Source organism: Nannobrachium achirus, assembly GCF_963921795.1.
Source record: "Nannobrachium achirus genome assembly, chromosome: 7".
Classification (NCBI taxonomy): Eukaryota; Metazoa; Chordata; class Actinopteri; order Myctophiformes; family Myctophidae; genus Nannobrachium; species Nannobrachium achirus.
In genome coordinates, this window is record NC_137816.1 from 46939315 (window position 1) to 46963731 (window position 24417).

Here is a 24417-nt window from a genome sequence, read left to right on the forward strand (position 1 = left end):
TGATGCGGGCCACAGCCTCCCACTCCTCACCCGTCTGAATCACTGTTTACTTAGACAGGAAGGCTGGCCGCTACAACACCATCTGCTGCTGCACGTCTGTGACTCGCTTGTGGCCACGGCGAGGTGGGGTTTGTTTTTTCCCCCGACGGCCAAGTTTCTAAAAGAGGAGACAAGTCAAAACCAAAGCAAGGGACTGAGAGAGGAGCACAGCCCAGCCTCGGAAACCACCGCTACACTCTGGCCCCCTCATCACTTAACCCCCCCCATTCCCCCCTAACGATGTGGAATCAAGGGTACGCATTTTCATCGAACCCACTGGCCCAGTTTTCTGTCATTTGAGACAAAACGTGTTGCATAACAGTCTTACTTGTTTTGATCCCTCCCTTCAAAATCAAATAAATTAACAAATAAAAAAGAACTACACCAATAATTTGCTGAGTAGTAATTTGTCGTATTAGCAAAGTACATCCTGGGCCTTGGCTCTAGAAGACCTTTCCTCAGCCGCATTGTGGTGCCAGTGTTGTTTCCGTTTCAAAGAGAGGTGGGTGCGGGGTGGAGTACTGGATGGTGGTTTTGGATGTTTCCTGCAGTAGTAGTGAGAGTAAAATTAGAGTTTTATGTGAACCGTAGGAGGTGGGAGAGACACATAAGAGCCCTCTGGTAAGGGGAGGAATGTAATGTCCTTTTCTGTAAACTAACTGAACTGCCACTGGCATTCCTTCAGATCTCTCAAATATCTGTATAAAGACAAACTATCTGTGTATGATTTATCAACCCAAACATGTATTTGTGAGCAGAAGTGGCCTGCACTGGAGGAAAAGCACAGATTTAATGTAGCCTAGTACAGACTACAGAGCAGGACACGCAAGCCACTGCTCTAAAAGTGCTTTGCTGACATCTAGTGGACTAAATTGTATTGCACACTTGATTAAGATAAAAGCAAAGCAAAAGGAAAGTCTCAGGCTTTTTAATTGTTTCATTTCAAGCTATTTTTTTTAGGGAACGATATGTATGGGACAGGAGTATAGAGCGTTACACCTCCAAGGCAGGAGGACATCATGTTGTCTTCATTATAAATTGAGAGATTCTGCTTTAAAAAATGAAAAAGAAGTCGCTTTACTCCATGGATAGTTGATTTTGACCAGTAATGATGCCAACAATGAATCTCTGGCCTTGGTAAAACGAATGAATGGTACGCTATCATTATACCGTCACGCATTAACATAAAGTCAAACACCAGGCAGAAAGTCAACAACTTTCTGTATACTGTAGATGTAGAAGTATCTGCCTCTAAAACAATACACTGATCTAAAAACATTCAGCTGTTAATGGAGCATGTACTGTAGCCAGGACCAGGACCCTGAGGTCCAGCACCAAGACGTAATGACCTTTCTTCACCTTTGACAAAAAAAACACAGTCAATACATTGATTCCACTCTGTTGGCCGTTATCCGACGACTGAGTCTCTCGAGTAAATTCTGCCATTCTCAGATGCGTCTATTTTAACGTATATGATGTCGTCCAAAGGTGGACAGCACAGCAGGGATAAACCAGGATGTTATGCTTCAGTTCATGTCTTTGGTTTTGTGGTTTGTTCTTGGCAAATGACAGAGTTTATAGAGAGTAGTGTTGGCTGGTGATCCTACGTTCTTTTGGCAGGTTTGGCGATGAGCTGCCGCTCTCTTTCCAGCTCCTTCTCACGTTGCTGCTCTTTCTCCAACGCCTCCTTCTGCTTCTGTTGCTGCAGCTTCAGAGCCCTTTTCTACCACACAAACAACCGTCGCACTCAGAACACAAATCCATAGACATAGAAAGGTAGTAGGGGTGGGACGATAAGCGATATTATCGTTTGTCATGATAATGACAAATGCTAATCGTATCGTGGAGATTTAATTCTTTGTGATATAGTCCTCCGTCATGCACTGGTATCAATTCACCTTTTTTTTGCCGAGCTGCATATGTGGTAACACTTAATTAAACCCTCTATAAAAAGGTACTTATAATATATGTACTTGATAACGTCTTTTTTTCACTCTCTATCAAATGTCTTTGCCAAAAAATAGCTGACCTACAAGCTCACAATGCATCACATCGCTTGTAGATCTGCTATTTTTTGGCAAATGTTCCGCCCCAGGATAATTTTGATTATCGCGATAATATCGTAAATCGGGATTTCTTTTGTCACAATAATCGTAATGTGAAATGTTCCAACCCTAAAAGGTAAACGCCTTCTCTGGCTCTGTGGCATTGGTGAAAAAAGAATAGGCAATTTTTAAGGAATTCCTCTGCGTGTGTCACAGAAACTGAAGTTCGGTAGACCAATCAGAGGCAGTACTCCCTCTTTCCCAGAGGCACTTGCTTAGGCAATGTAAACGCTTGTCAAAATGCAATTTTTGCAACGGACATACATAATGAGAAGACAATAATATAACCAGAAACACATAAAGAGATAGCCCTAAATGACCATAACAGGTCTCTAACACTCAGTGTTATGGGGGTCCTTGCAAATTAAATATTTGAGAACCTAGTACTAGTGGACTCCTAATGTTCCATAGTGTCATAGTAAAATTCTTAAATGTCCGGAATATGTGTTAAGAAAAGTGCTATTCAAATAAGTTAAAAGTTATTATTATTATTATTATGTAAAAGAAAGTGATACCTTTAACTTTGTCGTCTTCTCGTGGAGCATCAGCATCTCTTTGCGTATGTTCACCAGCTTGTTGTGGTAAACCTTTGCCTCTGTAAACTAACATCATCACACTGTATTACTAATGATTCCTGATGATTAACAAAGAAGTAAAAATGAAGCAAATCCATGCCATTTTAAATTTGTTGTACTTTGACATTTCATTATGAATATTTAGTAATAATTATAATTACTTATAATAATTATATAGTAGGCCTAGAATTATTTAATGCTTTAACTATTCAAAAATAGCAGATCTAGAACTGCTATTTTTGAAAAATTGTGATTTTCTTTTGCAAGTCTTTGAATATATATTTTTAAAAGCCAACATTTGTAACTCAAATATTTGATTCTGGGGGGGGGGGGGGGGGGGGGGGTCCCTGGAACAACATATTTTGAGATCAAGGGGTCCTCGGCCACATGCATGTCATTTTGGGGGTCCTTGACATGAAAAAGTTTGAGAACCACTGATTTAGAAGACATTTATAGAATCGGGTCAAACATATTCAAAGACTTGCACAAATGTTCACGATTTAAAAAGAAAATAGCAGATCTACAAGCTCGCTTGTATATCGGCTATTTTTAAATAGTGAAAGCATAAAATATGGTTAAAGTGATTCAAATCTAAAGTGACACAGATTTGCGTTCAGGCCTAAATGGGTTAAATATGCTGTACTTTGACATTTCATTATGAATATTTAGTAATAATCATAATTACTTATAATAATTATATTGTTTATATTACATATAATGATTTAATATACCAGTGAGTTGAGGTCCAACATGGCATTACACTCTCTGAACTTGGTTACTTCCTGTTCCAGAGTGTCAAGGACTATCACTTGGTTTTGCCTGTTTATGAGAAACAACATTGAGAGCAGAAGTACAGTGATGAAAATTTACTTTTAAAACAACAATATACTTCTTCAAAATGTATATTAGGGAGTGCCTGGTGTGACAGAGCCAGTAAGTGCACTAACTAACCACACTTCCGTTTTTCTGAATAAACTGCCAAAATTATCTTAACAAAGTGCTAAGAATATTGTTTTAAAGCCCCCCCATAGCTTCTACTGTGTGTGTGTGTGTGTGTGTGTGTGTGTGTGTGTGTGTGTGTGTGTGTGTGTGTGTGTGTGTGTGTGTGTGTGTGTGTGTGTAATTAGTGGCAGAATTGGGTGGGTGGGGGATTGGGGCGATACATCTATCTAATAAAGCACCAAACAACTCACTCACTCACTCACTCACTCACACACTCACGCTCTAACGCTCTAACGCTCACGCTTATCTACGTTTATCTATTCACTCGCTTCAGCAACTGATCCCAAAGTTCACATGGTATTGGCCATTAGCATTATACCAACGCTGACGAAGCCCGAATTTCATTTCTCCCAAATTAAAGCTGTTTATTTAGCGTTTTCTTAGTCTGTTGTCAGGGTTACGGTCCGTTCCTCCAGGCCATGGGATCTGTAGCCCCACACACACCCCTCTCTCTCACAGTTAGAATGTGCTCTCTCTCTCTCTCTCTCTCTCTCTCTCTCTCTCATCTTCCAACGGGTATGAAACTCTCTCTCTCTCTCTCTCTCTCTCTCTCTCTCTCTCTCTCTCTCTCTCTCTCTCTCTCATCTTCCAACGGGTATGAAACTCTCTCTCTCTCTCTCTCTGTGGGGCGGCATAGCTCAGGGGTAGAGAAACTGGTATTAGAGCACGAAGGGTATAAATCCCGAAGGGTTCCCAGTTCGAATCCGGGCTCCCCCTGAGTTAATGTCGAAGGGTCCTTGGGCAAGACTCTGAACCCCTAATTGCCTCCGGTGAGTAGGTTGGTGCCTTGCATGGCTTCCTCCGCCACCGGTGTATGAATGTGTGTGTGAATGGGTGAATGTAATGCACAATCTATGTAAAGCGCTTTGGATTAAAAGCGCTATATAAATGCACCATTTACCATTTTACCATTTCTCTCTCTCTCTCTCTCTCATCTTCCAACGGGTATGAAAAAACTATGTGGAGCAAGCGCATACATTATGCCTTACATTATGATGCTCCCACATATGCTCCCACATATTCTCACGCACGCACCAGTTACAGTAACTTTCCCCACAACCCACACTCTGCACATATTTTGGAGCACATATCTTCGAACGGGTAAGGTCTAGTATTGTATATTCACAGACTCATACTATTTCTTTCATTGTTTTGTTTCTTGTCTATCTCCCGTTTACTCATTATAAAGTATGGCTCTGTTGTCCTGTATATGTACATGTACAGCATGTCAAACACGTTGGCTAATTGTCATTAGTAATCATGTAATTTGTAATCAGGTTTAATCATGCATGTCAACTATGCTGGCAAATTTGCAATTTGCAAGTGCAACTTAATCATGTCTTTTGTACTCACATTATAATCATGCATGCCAACCACATTGGCTTATTCATTTTTGCAATCATGTCCTAATCATGTCCTGCAATCATGGGGCACTTGGGTAGTGGCCTTGTATAAGCCCTTTGGGCTTCTTCTGGCACTCCTTTATAATTATGCTAAATCAAATCAAATGGTTCATCCTAATAACTGGATGATGAGATAGCTTGAGTGAAACATTTACATTTTGTCCTGAGGGTGGTGCTAAAGGCAAAGTCATGGGGTTTCTGGTTAGGGTTCATCCACCATGCACACACACAGCAAGTGTGCTCAGCAAGTTTCATTCATCTGCTGTGCAATTGAAATCTATGGACTAATGGTGGTGCTAGAGGAACGGCCATGGGGCCACCTATAGTCCCTATAGTCGAGGACCCACATGGCCAAAAGCTCAAAGAAAAGAGGGGTACCTGTGATTTTCTGCCGTACTTTTTATTTCAGTTTTATCTATTAGGTTGGTCATTAAGGTCCACAGAATGAGAGGCCTGCTCTGCCGGAAACATCGCGAAAAGTTATGGCCATTTGTATATTCACTGTCCCATTGACTCCAATACACTGTGACTACACAGGAAAAGAAAAATATTTAAAAAATAACAAAATCTACTTTAAGTAGCATGTGAGGGGTCAAACTAGGGGTTCTTCATGATTCTGAATCCATTGCAAGCATTTGTTTTGCATGAAAAACATTCCGTGGGCTACATTTCGACCCGAGAAAATGGTGAAAAGTGATGAGTCATCAAAAAAAAGTTTAAAAAATCCATTGCAAGCATTTGTTTTGCATGAAAAACATTCCTTGGGCAACAATTTAGACCCAGAAAATGGTGAAAAGTGATGAATCATCACCTTTTTTAAACCTTTTTTGATGACTCATCAACTTTCACCATTTTCTGGGGTCGAAATGTAGACCAAGGAATGTTTTTCATGCAAAACAAATGCTTGCAATGGATTCAGAATCATGAAAACACCCCAGTTTGACCCCTCACGTGCTACTTAAAGCAGATTTTTTTTCTTTTTTAAATATTTTTCTTTTCCTGTGTAGTCACAGTGTATTGGAGTCGATGGGACAGTGAATATACAAATGGCCATAACTTTTTTTCGCAATGTTTCTGGCAGAGCAGGCCTGTCATTCTGTGGACCTTAATGACCAAACTAATAGATAAAACAGAAATAAAAAGTACGGCAGAAAATCACAGGTCCCCTCCCATTTTGGGGACTGGGTCCCCGACTACTAGTTTTTGTTGTTTGGGAACCAAGTGGTGGGAGGGCAGACAGACAGACAGACAGACAGACAGACAGACAGACAGACAGACAGACAGACAGACAGACAGACAGACAGACAGACAGGCTGACTGAAATTAAATTCCTCATCAGAGGCCATAGATAGAGAGGCTATTTTCTATTAGAGCTTTGTGCTTGAGTCATGAAATCAAGAGCAACCAAGCTAAAAGGAGGAACATTATCAAGAGTTTTTTTAACGCATCTTTCACAAAATGTATTTCTGTTTCTTTCTTTATATATAATTTAATTTAGAGTATTGTCACCCCATATTTCTCCCCAATTTAGTCATCATGCCAATTAATTACTCACTACACACATTTCTGTGTTGTCACAGCTCCTCCCTCACCGTCCTCCGCCCGGTCACAGGTGCCGCCCCAGCCCGAAGGAGTATCACCCTCCCCGCCCGGCTTCCCCCCCAAACATGGGCCAATTGTGTTTGTGAAATGTGACAAAGCCGGATGCACAACAATGGATTTGAACCTCCAGGCACGGGGGAGGGCACTCAGGGCAGGAATCGTTAAAAAGTTAAACGTTTGTATCCGACATATTCAGCTCAACTTCCATGGCCTGCCAGGCCAATATATCAGCCATTATTTGACTATTTGGATGACATCGGACGGTAACAATTATGCAGCAGCAGCTGATGTGTTCCAATTTTGAACAGCTTTCTGTGTCTGTATTTTGAAAAGTTCCCAAATTATCAAAATGTTTATAAAACATCTACAAAATCACAAAACATGTTTTGAATAGGGCTGAATTGGTTAAATAAATAAAGGGTTCAGTTTGTGTGTTTATTTTATATTTAGCCTACTTGTTTGCTTATTTATCAAAGATTTGTCAAAAATTGGTCTACGAATCTCCAAAATCTGGATTTTGCATCTGACAAAGATCGGTCATTGGTTGGATCATTTTAAGACATAGATATCATTGAGTTCTTCTTATTAGCAGGGACATTTGTAGCACATGACATAAATTTAAATGGATGAGTGCTGCTGGTAAGTAAAAGGTCTATTCATGCCATACGTACAACAATGGCAGATGTTGACATGCCTGTGCTGGACAGTGCCACTTTAACAAATGCAATATCGTGCTTGGCATCCCTGGGATTACTTACGTCAGCTCTTGGAGGACCTGTTTTGAATTCTGTAGGTCAGGTAGGTAGTGGGAGAGGACTCCCTCTGTGAGCTTCATTACTGCGTCCTTATCCACAACTACCACTTCCTCCACAGGCCCTGAATCCTCAGTAGACAGTGATTCTGGGAGGGTCAGCCTGAGATCTGTTGGTGATAAAAAGACGAACAAAATATAGGCTACTGCTTCACTAAACCTCACTCTAGTCTGTAAATTGACTAGCCTTGGATCAAGCAGTCTTCAACCGCTTATCCGGAATCGAGTCACGGGAGTAACAGTTCCCTATCCTGATCAACTTCCTCCACTCCCTCCGGAATTATACAGAGGCATTCCCAGGCCAGCGTGGAGATATAATCTTTCATAGATGTATTTCATCCAACTTTTACTTTTGTATATATGAAATATATATCAGACTAAATAAAATGCATCTATGATCGTCTTGATCCAAGGCTATTAATTGACAGACAAAAACAGATAACAATCATACTTTAAAATCCACATTATCCATGCATTTCTAGTGACCTAAGCATCTACACGTGTCTAGGAGTGATTTCATAGCATGAATTAAGTTGTGCTCTCAGCTCAGAAAAGTGTGTTGTGGTTTATTATTAGTCAAAGCAAACACCTGTATCTTGTGGAGGATCACTCTGTGGTGATGGACCCTCATCGCCACGTCCTTCTACCTCCATGGGTGAAGCAATTTACCCAGACTGCTTGTATCGCCTGGAACGAGGAACCAATGATCAGACAACGTCCTCTCTCTCTCTCTGCATCAACACTGTGATGGAAAATGTTGATCAGCGTTTTATTTTTTTGCATAGTACTGTGTTTTATTTGTCTGTCATTTAATGTTGTATGAGTAATATGGACCCCGATTTAAACAAGCCACTGAGCTTTCTTGTGGTCTTTGATTGATGATTTAAGTATTTATTAGAAGTTTGCATCGGGAAAGGTACAGTTTCATGACAGTACAAGGTAAAAGATCAACATAAAAGGAAACTCAGGTAAGTCTTGCAGCTTATTTCCAAGGAGATCCAGCTATTTAACTGATATAACAATGAATAGCAGACAGATAGAACAAAAAACAACAATGCAAAATAAAATATATTTACAAATAAGTGTCACGGGAGGGTATCCTTGTCCTGTACCTTTTCCTATGCAAACTTCTAATCTTCGAATTGAATACAAAAGGACCCCAGTGAGTGTAAAAGCCATTGTGATTTCTTGTATCTGAACTGTACTATCCTGTGCTTTTCCTATGTGAACTTAAATAAATCACTAAATGAATGAATGAATGAATGAATGAATGAATGAATGAATCAATCAATCAATCAATCAATCAATCAATCAATCAATTCTTCTTATCAAAACAATATGAGTAAAGCATTAGAATGAAGTCGACATTTTCAACCGTGTTGTTGTTGTGTTATAGCAGCCAGCTTCCTCATGAGAGAAAATAGAAACACAGTAGCAAATGTTTCGATTAAAGCTTTATACCTTCAGTGAGGGTAAGTTTAGGTTAGCTCTGGTTGTCCGGCAGAGGTCTCTATATTGTTATGAACACATGTAGGTGTCTGTAGAGCATAGAGTGTAGATGAATTTACCTGATAATATGATATTTGCTGCGTCTAGGGGGAAAAAAGAAACATATCATGTGACGCGTGGCGTCAGTCATGTGACTGCTTGCCATGAAACACACGAGAAACATTACAAGGATTCGTCAACTGCGTCATCATGTGTGGACCCACAGGGCAGTAGGGCACCATGAAACCCAGTGGAGTAAAGTAACTAAGTACAATAGTTGTACTTTACTTGACTGAGTATTTCCAATTTCCAATATTTTTACTTCTACTCCACTACATCTCACTCAGAGGCAAATATTGTACTTTTAGTCCACTACAATCATTTCAAAACTTTAGTTACTAGTAGTTACTTTATGGGTTTTGATTATTATTATTACAAAACATACATTATCCATTTCAGCCATTTGAAAATAGCCGATCTACAAGCTTACAATGTTTCGCGATACGACACGTTGTGAGCTTGTAGATCTGTTATTTTCAAAAGATTCTAATACATGTGAAAACTTGTGAAATGGACTTTATGCATAAATAATAAGTACTTTCTACTTTTGGTACTTCAAGTTCATTTTTTGATACCGATACTTTTGTACTTTTTAACTCAAGTAAATTGAATTCCGGACTTTTACTGGTCAGAGTATTTCTACATTGCATTTACTCTTTTACTCAAAACAAATTGAGTAACACACAGACCCATCCACACGCACACTTCCGCCTGTGTATGACGTCACAGTCGTGCCCTTGGTATCTCCGTTCAAGCCGTGGTTCAGGGGTTCAAGTCCAAGAGGAAAAAAAACAAAAACAAACTTCACTTCCTGAATCATCCTAGCAGTCGAGCAGTCGGCTACCGTAGGAGACGGTGTCACATAAATTAGAAGGCGCGGCTTGTGATTGGCTGGAGCGGAGGTCTGGAGCGCTCGGCAGTGGGCACTTGGACCGCGCGGGTGTGAATGTTAACCTCTATGCCTAAACCTAACCCAAACCTTACCCCTAACCCTAACCTCAGTAAAGCTATGCCTAACTCTAACCCTAACCTTAACCTCAGTATAAAACTATGCCTAAACCTAACCCCAACCTCAGTAACCCTGACGCTGGCGAGTAGCCGACGAGGGTGAACGGAAAAGAAGCGCTCCTCCTCCACCGTCTCCTACGTTTGGAATAATAGCTACCAGCGGACAGCATAGAGTTGGTCGACAGACAGGCGCTCCGATGTTTACTCGCATCAGGAATGATGAAACACTTTACGTATTAGGAAAATACCATATTTGGTAAGTGTTCGTGTGTTTTTTATTATTTTTTATTATCGCAACTAATCTTGAAGTGCCCCCGTTAAATGTCTAAGCCTCATAATAAGCTTAGCATAAGCTAGCCTTTTAGCTAATAATTACTTGTTTAACTTGTTATAACATGCCTTCTGCTACATACAGCAGTGGTTCTCAAACTTTTTCATGTCAAGGTCTCAAGGACCCCCAAATCGACACTTGTTAGCCCACGGACCCCCCCATTTGAAAGGATACGCCAGGGACCCCAATTTTACGGCTAGCAGTGATTCTCAACCATTTTAATTTCAAGGACCCCCAGTTTGACTTTCATTTAAGGCTACAGACCCCTATTTAATGGCATTTCTATCTCTGGGACCCCAATTTATATGGTAAAATCAATGTTAATTTAACTCTGAGAGTGTACTAATGGAACCAAATGGACCCGTTTGAATGTCATTCAATGTTATATGAGATACAAAGGTTTCCTGTGTAAAAAAGCAGAAGAGCTTATAGGATGGATCCCTTTTTAGTTGACCGTGTACCAGACCAGTACCAGTGAACTGTACCTTTCTTATGCAAACTGCTAAAAAAGTATTACATCAAACAAAAACCGTTAGGGTGGACCTGTTTGGTTCCATTTATACACTCTCTGAGTTACAGACCCATAAGGGTCCGTTTGGTTCCTAACTATCATTTACCTGTGTGGACCCAGTGGAACTCCCTCAAGGACCCCTGGGGGTCCCCGGCCCCCACTGAGAATGTTTTAGCAAGTCAATCAAAACCTGTGACTAAACCTACTGTATGAACTAAACTCCATATGGATGCATGACTAGTGGTGTTTGGCAAATGACACTGGGTAAAACATAATGATACTAATCTAAAATCAACTAAAAATTGCGGGTTTTGACTTGGGTCTGTATAACATCACTTCGGTTTGTCTGATGATAAGCATTGTGAATGTTCAAGATGTCCATCCATACACGGACAAAGCTGTCCGTGGCAAAGACATGGCCTTGTCTGTTTAGTTTTTACTGAATTACTGAATGTCAGTCCTTAGGTTTTCCTCACTGATTTACTATGACACTACTAGGACACATTTGTGTGTCATCCATAAAGGACATTAGGAGTCCACTAGGTCAGCGGTTCTTTAACCTTTTTATTTTCAAGGACCCCCATAACTCTAAGTACAAATGGTACCAACTGGACCCGTATGGGTAGCCTGGCATTAGCCAGACTGATAGCATTGATTCACTCACACGTTCCTCCACGGTATCAGTCTGGACTTCGCCCATAGTAGTCCATGGGCCATACGAGATGTCGGTATCTGAAAGGTGGCAAAGGCTACCATGCATTTTTGAAAAGCTATATATCTGTAGATTATATTTTGGTATGATAACCCTTTCTGAGACACAGATAAATTGGTGTTATCAGCCGCTATAGTTGGTGTCCTATTAACTTTACTATACAGGGAAAAAAAGCATGATGAGTCATCACTTTTCACACTTTTGTGGGGGCCGTTTTAGCCCAAGGAATGTTTTTTATGCAAAACAGATGCTTGAAATGGATTCAGAATCATGAAAAAACCCTAGTTTGACCCCTCATATGCTACTTAAAGCAGATCATCTTTTTGCTTTTTTTCCCTGTATAGTAAAGTTAATGGGACACCAACTATAGCGGCTGATAACACCAATTTAGCTGTGTCTCAGAAAGGGTTATCATACCAAAATATAATCTACAGATATAGAGCTTTTCAAAAATGCATGGTAACCTTTGCCACCTTTCGGATACCGACATCTCGTATGGCCCATGGACTATAGAGAACGAGTATGAATCCATGTTATCAGTCTAGCTAATGCCAGGCTACCGTATGAGTCCATTTGGTTCCATTTGTACACTCTCACAGTTACAGACCTGTAATGGTTGTTAGGGTTTGTTTGTGTTGTCTAATGTCTACTAATTCTGTATGTCGTGGCAAAACTGCTCTCTCTAGGTGCAACATTGGAGCGGCGCGTCAACAATGTTAATGATCAGCTCCGCACTGTGTACCCCGTGAACCAGCCCACCCACCCGCACGCACCACTGAACCTCCCAACATGTCGGGTGCGAACTTCATGAGCAAGGTCCGGTCCGTTTTCAAGCGGGATCGGGAGGACTGGGACCTGAGCGACACGGCGCCGTTCGACTTCTCGTCGGACGAGCTCGGAGAGGACGAGGCGCCGAAGTTCAACAAGCTCAAAGTGGTCGTGTCGGGAGAGATGTCGGACTACTCCGCCGGAGCCCCTTCCAACGGGGCGATGGCGGTGAACACGGTGGTCGCGTCCGACGACGACTCGCTCCTGGACTCTTCCTCTAGCCTGGGCAGTCCGGGCCTGAACATGGGCCCCTGTGACGGCTGCACCAAGAAGAGGGAGACCATCAAGCAGAGGAAGGTCATGAAGAGGCTGGGCTTTGCGGCCGTGCTGTATTTCCTCTTCATGATCGGGGAACTCGTAGGTATGGAAATGGCTGATGATTGACGTGTAACGTTTTTATAAAAGAAATGGGTCGCACTCAGGGCGAATGAAGGACAAACGTTTTGACTATCCAGCCTTCGACACACGGATGAAGGCTGGATAGCCAAAATAAAAACTCCCTCTTGACATCCTGAGTGCAACGCATTACTTTTATACTGTAAATGTTAATGGTCTAAAGAGTATTTCGAACCAGAGGAGCCAGAGTGCAGTGGTGACTGGTGACAAACAGTTTATCTATCGTGAGCAGTGGCTACCACTATCCAACCATGAACACCATGCTGTTTGTGTTCACGAAATGACTTGTCAGCTTTATGACCAACAACGATCATTCACAGAGTCACAGACGTGGTGGCAAGTAAACCACAGTGTTACCACACCGTTCATACATTCCTCTTCTTGATCGTGGTTTGCTTAGCTCAGTTTGTGTCAAGCAAGGAGGTTTTGCATCACATCACAGGTTTCACAGCTATAGTCCCATAATTATGTCCCTATTATTAAAAAACTTCTATATAAGATGTATAGGGTAAAAACCCCAAATTCATCTTCTTAAATAATAGTCTACACTTGGGCCTGTATAATCTTATACAAGTTAACAACATCATGAATGTTCAAGTTGTTTAGACATGTTAAAAATCTATTACTGTATGTGCACATTGGAATGATTTAACCGTTTGATTATGTTTAGGTGGCTACATGGCAAACAGCTTAGCGATCATGACAGATGCACTGCACATGCTCACAGACCTGATAGGCATTGTGGTCTCTCTACTGGCCCTCTGGCTGTCTGCCAAACCCCCCACCAAGAGATACACCTTCGGGCTACACCGTCTGGGTAGGTCTCTGATTTCTGACCCATTCCCGTCACCCCCCCCCCCCCCCTCTCTTCTGTCCGTCTCTCGCCTGGCTATGAGCTAATCCATGAATCACGTTCAAATAATAATGTGTGTTGTCAAAAGTGTCGCTAAATCATATGTCTTTGACATCATCACCTTAGGTTGGCTGTTTTTTATGGTCAGCTAAATGGCCACACACACTGTTGCTCCCTGCAATTACAGACCTGCCTGTTTCAGTACATACTGTATGTTGTGTTTGTTTTTGTGTGTGGTCAGTGGTGCCAGCCTTGTTCGGTCACTATGTCAAATGCACTTGCGAATGAATCCAAATGGATTCTGATTTCTCTGACTGTGGCCCCCTTCCACAGAGGTGATCTCGGCAGCCATCAGTGTGCTGCTGATCTACATACTGACGGGGGTCCTGCTGAACGAGGCGGTTCAGAGGACGGTGCACCAGGACTTCAACATAGACGGTGATGTCATGCTCATCACGGCAGCTGTAGGCGTGGCTGTCAACCTCATGTGAGTCAGTGACACACGCACCACATATTTATTTTATTTTAGTCAGCAGCAGAAATAAAAGCTGGCTAGCATTGCTGTTGAAGCAGCACGGTAGAAAGCAGCAGCAAGGCTAGAATCATATATCACCAAACTTTAGTGCAGAAACAGAGAGTAAAGCAGCAGCTAGCAGCAAATGATTCCGAAGCTTCGGAAACCAAGCATAGGTAGAGAAAGCAAGCCGTATTTAAAGGAGCCTTCCCTACTGATTGAGAGCTTTGATTGGAGTATGGCAGTCATGTGACGTAATGACCAGCAGATATGAGAACACTGTTGGGTGGGACGACTCCAGTGTCCTGCATAAACCAACGCTGAAGCTTACATTTTATTTATAGATTGCATGACATGTCTGTCTGTACAAAATCATGGTCTTGTTTTGCTCAATGAAGCCTGTATTCTACAATGAATCCATGTCTGCATCTGCAGTCTGTGGAAATGTAACAATTCAGTCCAAATAATCTCTTGGGCCCCACTGGGTATTATTTGAACTCTGTGATCCTGAGACATACTATACAGTATATTAGAGGTGGGCATATTGATTTTTCAAGGCTATATATATATATCTTTTTTGGAGAGCTAATATCAAATGTTTTTTTATGGCGTGGCCCGGAAGCTAGCCTTACTGTGTGTGTGTGTGTGTGTGTGTGTGTGTGTGTGTGTGTGTGTGTGTGTGTGTGTGTGTGTGTGTGTGTGTGTGTGTGTGTGTGTGTGTGTGTGTGTGTGTGTGTGTGTGTGTGTGTGTGTGTGTGTGTGTGTGTGTGTGTGTGTGTGTGTGTGTGTGCTCGCGTGCGTGCCGTGCGTGTGCGCTATCCATCCTTCTGGAGCTAATCTCGCAAACCAATGGGCCGACAGTGCCAAGCTTTGTTAGAACATGCTGCCAGCACTTCTACTCCATCTTTTTCCACGATTTGTACTTTTTTAAATAACTTTCATTTTATGTCGGAAGTCAGTGTAGTTGTGATTGAGCTGAAACCTTGCCCAAATTTGGAGTCATACGTCATAGATGACTGAACTCCTTGGGTGGTCACATCACATGAAGAGGTCCTCATAATAACATTTTGTTTTTCTCTCCAAGATTCTATTATCCATAATAAATGTAGTGATTTGTGAACACTGTCTGCACACATGCTTTTCATTCTTAACCCTTTCAATGCCACCTTTTCACCACTAGAGGGCGCCCAATGGCCATAGAAAACACCATAGAGATACGCTGGTATATGCACAAGCCGTGCGCAGCCATGATGCGCCTGAACACTTTCCTTTGTGCATGTACAGGAACAGGATGAAGTTAGCTTGAAGTTAGCTATTGGCTACCAAGCATTTTAGAAGCCCTATTTTCGGCGATTTAGCCATGATTAAACCTTGCACACCTCATGGATATGCATGGAACAGAGAAAATGAGCTCTAAAGATCCTGGATTGCATTGGAGTGGATGGTAAATATCGGCGGCGTGACGCTCTCGCGGGCCGTGTAAACAGATGACGGCCGGCGGCGCGGCTCGAAAAAAAAAAATCTTTTAGTTCGGGATAGGCACAATAAGAGTTAAGGCATGTTTATTGTTGGCCATATTTTACATTTCAATCACTCTAACTGACTATAAGTGTAGTGCTTTTTTTTACAGTGTATAACAGATAAATAACCCGCAACAACAACTCTTCATTCTCAGATTAGTCATTGATACAGAGTGTTTGTTCAGTCACAGGGGTCTCCCTAGTCTCGCGAGCCAGACTGTTAGTGGGAGAAATATGTGAAAAAGGTGTTCACTTCCGGCAGAAAGCGTGAAAATTTGCACCTAGAGGTATTTTTGTGCGCTGAATTAAAAAATTGCCGGATCCAAGCACTTTTCCCATGGGATCTGGTCGTAAAATGAGAATTAAAGATGGCTCTAATTCACTTACTATACAGGGAAAAAAGACCCCCCCAAAAAATCTTTAATTCTCATTTTACGACCAGATCCCATGGGAAAAGTGCTTGGATGCGGCAATTTTTTAATTCAGCGCACAAAAATACTCGTAGGTGCAAATTTTCACGCTTTCTGCCGGAAGTGAACACATTGGCCTATTTTTGTTACATATTTCTCCCACTATGTTGCCTCCCACAACTTTCAAATACAGCTATGAAAATGATACAGTGATAAAGGGATGTGACGCCTCCTCCCGTCTTCCGTTTTGTCTTAGCCTATATACTATATTGCTCGCTGCTTATCAGAAATGGAAATTCTAAAATAAAAATGTAAGATAAGGTGACGGCTTCCTTTCTCGGCTTTCAGGAGGTGTAGTAAACCCTTGGACAAGGGAAACGTTAGGCTTCTAGGCAGTATTATTCTGCTACTAAGCTGTTAGCCAGGATGTCCCTATTTGGACCAAATGCATAAGAAGTCAGCGACACCCACAGCTACAACACTAGAGGGAGTGTACACAACGATTTGATAATACAAACCCATAGTACGAATATGGAAAAATTATCCTTTTACAACATTGCCACGCAAGTGTGGAATTCCTCGACTATTTCCCTTAAAACATGTGAATCGCTGGCATGGAAGTAGATTTTTCTCTATTCAATGGGGTGCCTACGTTTGCATTTCTATGGGAGTAAGGTGTGAAAATTGGCCAAGTAGCAGGAATGTGGATGAGTGAGATGACTCAGATGAGGGATAACTGTCGACATAGCTACCAGGCGGTCATTATATCTCCGCCCATGATCGCTGGCCTCCTTCAAAACGGCCCTGAAAATCCACCTTTCAGGTGGCCAGAGGAGAAGGTATAACCTGGCATAGCCAGCCTATATACTAATGCAGCTAACTAACTGCAGTACATCCCCTCCTTGTTTTAACATGGGTGGATGGTGTAGCTGAGCTAGGCTAGAGAAGGTAGGCATCACTTCTCCCATAAGTCAGGCAAGAAGTGAAGCCCCCCATTTAACTTACACCTACCCCCACTCTTCCCCTGTGCTGAGCATATTGTGTATTTTTTACTTATTTTCTTTCTTGTAAATGCAACAAATGTTATTCTTGTTATGGTTGCTGCTATGTCTGTAAATTGAGTGCCAAGGACTTCTGATGTAAAAAAGACCGTAAAAGGCCTTATTCGGGATGTTCCTGTTGGGCAAGATGTTCAAACTGTACCTGTGCTGTGCTGCATCTTAAATGTGTCTATTGTACATGTGATTTTTGTTCATTGTGACCAATACAAAAATATTCAAAAAAGATTGATAAGGCTCACATGCTCATTCTCTGTTCCCTCTGTGTCATCAGCATGGGTTTCCTGCTGAACCAGAATGGTCACATGCACTCCCATGGCCATGGCCATGGCCACGGTCACTCCCATGGTGGTCCCACAGCCTCCCAGACCCCCGGGGCAGCAGGCCAGCAGCGGCAGCCTCACGGCAGCCTGGCCGTCAGGGCTGCCTTCATCCACGCCCTGGGAGACCTCGTCCAGAGTGTTGGGGTGCTCATAGCTGCCTACATTGTCCGCTTCAAGGTGCCTTGCTGTTATTATGCTTATTGCTTTGGCTGCAACACCAGGTGTAGTTGTTCAGTGGTTCTCAAACTTTCAAAAGTAAAGGTCTCCCCTTAACTTTGACAGTGTACAAATGGAACCAAATGGACCCGTTGGGGTCCATTTGGTTCCATTTGTACACGGTCAAAGTTACACTGTTAAAGTTACAGACTTGTAAGTGTGAATTTAGACCCCCATAAAGAAACCTAGAGTCCCTTAAATCCATTTTGAGAACCACTGGTTTACATGGTTTTATCCGCCATCTGTGTATGAATGAATGTGTGTGTTGAATGTGTAATGCACAATCATTGTAAATTGCCTTGGATAAAGGCGCTATGTAAATGCACCATTTACCACCATTATCTATCTAAGTGACTGATGGACCCATGTTGCCTTTTAACCTTAACAGCCGGAGTATAAGCTGGCAGACCCCATTTGTACCTACATCTTCTCAATTCTGGTGCTGTTCACCACTGTCCGCATCATAAGAGACACCGGAGTCATCCTGCTGGAGGGTAAGAGTTAAGAGTGTACAAATGTAAACAAATGGACACTGACATTTTTACTGTGTTTGCCCCATTCTGTCCGTCCATCTGTCTGACACCCCATTCCGTCTGATGAGATGAGTAGGTTTTGGGTCATTTTGAATGACCAAGACAGCCTGTTCTGGCAATCATATATGGAGATCCCCGATGTCATCAATATTAAGTCCATATCTGGCAACGTACGCTACGTAAATATGCACATCTTTCCACCTGAGAGGTGGCTATGTCACAGAGAATATCCGTTTCCATCAGAAGAAATATCTATACTTGACGTTTAACCACTTGAACCCCAGCATCCGTATTCTTGGGAGAAGGTTCACAAAAATAGCTGATCTACAAGTTCACAAAAGGTGATGTGTTGTGAGCTTGTAGATCAGCTATTTTTGGTGAAAAGAGTTGGCCATCGATGGAAAAAGAACTCATCAAGTACAGTGCAAGTCAGGTCGGTTTTACTAAGCAGTCAAGTCATATCCAAAATATCCACTCTACTTAATTATTATTTTTTCTTCTCTCAACTGATTTCACGTATTGAAACGTTGTAGCCAGAGGACAGTTACCCTGCCATCATTGCATGTGGGTGCATTATGGCACCCTGTAATTTAGCAGAACCTAATACCTTGTGTTTTTGTTGTTGTTGTTGTTTTTTCATGTTAGGGGCTCCCAGGCACCTGCATGTTCAGCGAATTGAAGAAGACCTTCTGAAGATGGAGGATGTGCAATCAGTGGATGAACTGAATGTGTGGGCGCTGACTGGCGACAAGACTGCTGCACTTGTACACCTCCAGCTCTGTGAGTGGCCACATACCTGTAACTCCCGCTCATCCCATACCACAAAGGAATTGAGAGAAATAGGGTTAATTTGTAGACTCAACAGTAGATCTGCCCTATAATAACAAGGTTTCCGGCAGCGCTTTATTGAACGGGCGCCGCGCTGGCCCTGAATTATCCCCCGCACGGCCAGGGTCTGGGGAAAATAATAATAATAATAAAGAAATCCTCATCGCTAACCGCAGGCGCGCCGCACGCAACACAGCTCTAAAGTGTTCAGGAATGTGCCTCTCGCAGCCGCAGGCTGCGTTGTCTACCAGCGCACATTACACCAGATAGGCTATATTTGTGTTTATAGTTTTTCTTTTTTATTCTTTTGTGCTCCGCTATCTGCATGCAGTGTGTGTACGCGCAGTGCATAAGTCTACCCTTTTTTCAAAGATACTTCACGTCGTCATTACACACACACACACACACACACGGCGCACGCACACACACACGGAGCTTATAGGCAACATGCTAACAGTGCCACTAGTCGACTAGTCAAGAACAGGCTATGTTCATCCGTTCAACCATTACGCTATTTCTTCTATTCTAGTCGCTTATCGCTTCACTTTGGTGGGTGGTGCAGGTCCGCGTTGGTAAAAGTCCTGTTGGAATCAACACAAAAACATACAGTGCCTCCGGACAACATCAACGCTGATTGGCTGTCAGGACGCGATGGGTGGAGTGGGGGTGAAGCGAAGCAGTGGTAGAAAAAGTACTCAAATGTTTTACTTAAGTAAAAGTATCAATACTGCAACTGTAGAAGTACTCTGTTACAGTTACAAGTAAAGTTCAAGCTCAAAACAAGCTTATAGATGAGCTATTTTATAAATAGGGCTAAAGTGAATTAATGTCGTAACTAGTAAAGTTAAAAAAAAAATGTTGTGTAGTAAAAGTAAAATATTTGGATTGAGATGTAGTGGAGTAGGAGTAAAAGTACTGAAAACAGGAAATACTCAAAATATTACATCAGTAAAGTAAGTAAATCTACTAGTTACTGTTAACTTTACACCACAGTTTTTGTCTGTGCTGTAGGCATCTATTTATATGTGCTGGTTGATTAACTTGATTAACCTGATTTAAAAAAAAGTTACACTGTCCTGTAAAAAAAATATGGATTTATTCAATGTTGAATAAATGTGAATGATGATAGCATGTAGTTGTGTTTTCCGTCATCATGGGCACGTTCATGTGTTTGTTAAAGCAACTTCTCCTCCTATGTTGAGGGCAAAAATAAGAATGAATAGAAATTAAGGTAATTAAATTCATCGAATTAATTAATTAATTAATTTAAAATGTCCGGCTCCAGAGTCCACCCATAGCCAAGTCCCCCCTGGCCAAGCTCTTTTCCTGCAGGAAACCCTGAATAACCTATAAATCAACAATTTTAATGTACCTGTAGTTAAAATGTAACTTTGAAGATGGTGTGATTAGAAGAGGTTTGATGTCATGAGACCTTTAACTGTAGACAACTACCATTTATCAAAAGCCGAAGTACACTTTCTGCCAAATCATTATTTTTCTTAATCCATGCATGTGGATGTAAAAAAAGACAGTGGTTGACTGTGGTTTGATCTGGTGGACCAGTTTTTAAGGAAACTTGCCTAAATATTTATTCATTTGTGCCCAATCACAGCTCTTACATTGTGAATATTCTGATTAAGCTGTTAACAGCAGCAGACAAATGTCCTGTAAAAATGTCCTTTGTGATTCAATTACAGTACATACTCATCTTACTATATTTGTTACATGCCTCATCTCTCTTGGACATGTGCTGTCCTCTCTACTGCTGTCTTTGCTTACAGCAAAGACAGATTAAAGGTGCTCGGTGTGGCGCAGTGGTCAAATCCCTGCCCACCACCACAGAGGTTGTGGGTTTGAATCCGCCGTGGGGCATCCGGCTTTGTCAGGCATCTGCACTGCCTGTGTTCGGGGAGGGAAGCTCAAGTGCTGATAGTCTTTTTTTCCAACCATGCCTACTTCTGTGTTTGCAGCGCCCTCCAGTGCCAGTGCATGGGAAGACGTCCAGGCCAAGGCTCGTCACCTGTTGCTGCACACCTACAGTGTCACTCGGTGCACAGTGCAGGTCCAGACACACAGACAACGGCCAGTACACACCTGTGCTCACTGTCAGCTCCCCAGCGCCTGAGTGAGGACACACTTTACACTAGCTGACAGGATGCACTTGGTGGAGCCTCTTGGCCCGAGAGTTACAGAACGCAGAATGACAGTATGGTAACACCATTGTCTCAGCTCGGTGCCATAGCAGGACCAGCAGTATATACTTTATATATGCAAGTGGACAGTGTTGGGACACTTGTGCCAAACGTCAGTCAGAGGAAATACTTCCAAGGCTTTCAAAAAGAAAGGTTGACTTTTAAGTGTCCTCGTGCTCTTAATTCACCATGGAAGCCTAAGTCGGTTGTTAAAATGTCAGTTTTTGTGTTGTACTAATTAATCGTTGACAATTGATGATATTTTGTCAGGTGTAATTGTTTAGTTGTTTTTTTATGTTTTATTTTATTTGACAGAAATTGAAAAAGTACCTCCACTCACTGTTATTTAAAAGACAAGTTCACCTGAACTCCCGAGGTGGAATCCAGTCTTTACATTTTCCTGTGCAGCAGCACCAAAGTAGTAACCCATTTCATGTGTGCAGTACAATACGAAGTGTTTAATTTAACTCTGTACTGTACAATGCATTTGGTTTACACTCAGTCTTGAGGTTAAGTTATCACAGTGTGGATTTTACTGTGTGGATTCAGTCCCAGATGGTCAACTGCCACAGTCCTTTTGGGGACTGTGGCAAGGAGTTTGATCTCCAAACTTATATATATATCATTCATATGCACCTAACGATGTTCTCATTCATGTTCTCATTCATATGCACCTAGACATCTTCTCAATCATTCATATGCACATGTTCCCATAATTCTCTTTGAAGGCTTTCAGATTTCTGACTTTTGCTGTGCTCTTTAAAGTTGTCTAATTTGTCTTTTACTGACCAACACTAACATAACGTGCATTTTCTTTTATTTCTTTTACCTTTTTTGTTTTCTTTTCCAATTCAGTTGTTGTGCCAATTGCAGATTCTATGTGTATTTTAGTCCCTTCTCTTGTCACTGGTAACTCTTAACAGTTGGTGGGCACAACCAAGAGAGAGTCTCCTCCGATACGGGTCATGTCATGTTTCATGGACGCTTCTTTTCACTTGACGGTCAGGAGTTTCACCGGTAGCATTGCAACGTATGCGGATACAGTCCGCTGAACAGGTGCCCTGACCAACCAGTAGGAGTTGCTGGTGCAGTGGCAGAGAACGCCCTCTCTCCGCACGGCTTCCCTCCCACCAAAAGAGACAATTGTGTTCATGTGGACGCCCAGCCAAAACAGGAGGAACTTGCAGAGCATTCAAATCCCTAGTATCTCTGCAGTGGTGAGCAGGAACTTGACCCCTGCAGTTATTTTTTTGTGTGCGATGGTTCTTCAAAGCTAATTTATAATATACTTTGGAGAACGGCCAACTGACAATCAAATTACGACTGACTTTTCTATCGTTCTAAAAAATACTTTGTTGGTTAGAGCGATCTTTTAGTTCCACATATGCTATAACAAGGCAACATGTTAAGATTTCATAACATTAACATGTTCTTGTGATGCACTGACATTAGACCTCAGTACAGTAGACTATACAGAAGTGGGCATTTACAGTGTTTTGCATTGCAGTATTTTCATGAGGAACAGTATTTTAATTGTAATTAGTTTGTCATGTTAGCGATCAGCGATCCTATCTCATTTCTGGATGACTTGATAAGCACATGAGAGTTCCTCTCCTTCATAACATTGATTTACTTACTGATTTGCACATTCCAGCATGAAGTTTCTCCTGGAAATCTGTACAGGAAGAAACGTTCCCCACTATTGCATTGGTTACTCTTTTAAGTGAGTGATCATCTTGCTAAATGTATTTTATCATTTGTGAAAATGCCTGAGTCATGCTTTCTTTTACAGCACAACTTGCATGATTATAACTGCTGAAATATCAATTAACACTAATATGATAATAAAGACAACATGAAATGTTGGTAATCAAGACAATTGAATGGCTTCCTAGGCAGACTTGAATCTGAATGCTCAATGTCCATGACTTTGTAGCTGTGTTATTATATATTCTCAGCCAGCACTAGGAGATGTTGTTTTCCAAAAGCTGTCAGGAAATCCTCCTTCCTCAAATACAGTATACAGTTTTAGATAGGGAAACTCGTGGCATTTGTCAAAGACTTCAGGCAGTGCTCACTGCTCCCAGATATGAAAAGGTTTCCAGTTGATAAGGAGCATATTAAACAAACACAGGGAGAGCCATGGTGTCCAGGCAACCGTTGGGTGAGGCTAAAGGAACCTAACGAGTTCCAACCAGCTCCTCAGTTTGCATGAAGAGAGCCAAGCGTTTATAGCATCCACCTGATGGTCCTGTTTGACTTTGGAGCACCATAAAACACTTTATAATGACCTCCACTGCACCGTGTCTGTTGCTGGTAATGTTTGGAACCAATGTGGCAGTGATGATAACCACAGCAGGAATATTTTAGGAGACTATTAGAGTACAAGAGTCATTAACTTCAGTCATTTAAGCCAGTGGTTCTCAACCTGAGGGTCGGGACCTCCAGGGGCATCTCCAAATTATTTTGGGGGGTCCCAAATGATTAACTTAATGTGCAACATTGATTTCTCACCCAACAGTGAACAAACCAACATAACGTTTAAGTGTATATAGAGGGTTTACACACCTTTCTAAAGTGACAATTCAAATATGATTATTTTGGGGGGTCACAGCCAGAAAAGGTTGAGAACCACTGATTTAAGCCATAACTTCACAACAAAATCTTTGTTTACATGAAAAACAAAACATCTCCAGCCATGTGATGTTCCTCCAATATCAACATGGGGATTTCCGACCCTATTTCTACATGCACAATGAATAAAAAGTGATTGTACTTCATGGTCACATGACAAGGATGTGGGTGTTGGTGACCTGATGTGAGCTTGTATGAGTGCGACCCAAGTCATGTACTCAAATTCCTTTCTCCTCTTCCTTCCTAGCAATCATTCAATTGCACACAATTGGTGGTTGTCGGTTTGGTCCTATGCCAAGCATCTGTGGATATTTTACAGATGATCTCTGATTACTCAAAAAGAAAAATGGTTTGAATGGCTGCTTCAGACAAGTCATCTGTTTCAATGATATACTATAAATTACCCAAAGCTTGTTGTTAAGCTTCTAGCAATCTGGCTAGCCATCGTCAAAGAACAGGGAACGC

General features: G+C 41.8%; 2 protein-coding genes across 3 annotated transcripts; one reads left to right on the top strand and one right to left on the bottom strand.

Annotated features, from left to right (window-relative positions):
* Positions 1–287: 287 nt before the first annotated feature.
* Positions 288–9134, bottom strand: bloc1s6 (biogenesis of lysosomal organelles complex-1, subunit 6, pallidin). 2 transcript variants are annotated; one of them, XM_080729250.1, is made up of 6 exons: positions 9106–9134; positions 8127–8224; positions 7485–7647; positions 3451–3538; positions 2660–2746; positions 288–1762 (listed from the first exon to the last, which is right to left on the bottom strand). In XM_080729250.1, exons 2-6 carry the CDS (start codon positions 8188–8190, stop codon positions 1643–1645), a joined length of 522 nt encoding a protein of 173 aa, XP_080585376.1. In that variant the 5' UTR covers positions 8191–8224; positions 9106–9134; the 3' UTR covers positions 288–1642. The 2 variants fall into 2 exon arrangements, with proteins under 2 accessions (XP_080585376.1, XP_080585375.1); XM_080729249.1 differs by lacking the exon at positions 9106–9134 and having other exon boundaries at positions 8127–8264.
* Positions 9135–10225: 1091 nt separating this feature from the next.
* On the top strand, positions 10226–23139 carry slc30a4 (solute carrier family 30 member 4). The gene is made up of 8 exons (XM_080729276.1): positions 10226–10349; positions 12334–12836; positions 13542–13688; positions 14058–14211; positions 17501–17726; positions 18154–18259; positions 18944–19078; positions 21097–23139. The coding sequence occupies exons 2-8, from the start codon at positions 12437–12439 to the stop codon at positions 21249–21251; spliced, it is 1323 nt and encodes a 440-aa protein (XP_080585402.1). The 5' UTR covers positions 10226–10349; positions 12334–12436; the 3' UTR covers positions 21252–23139.
* Positions 23140–24417: the final 1278 nt, after the last annotated feature.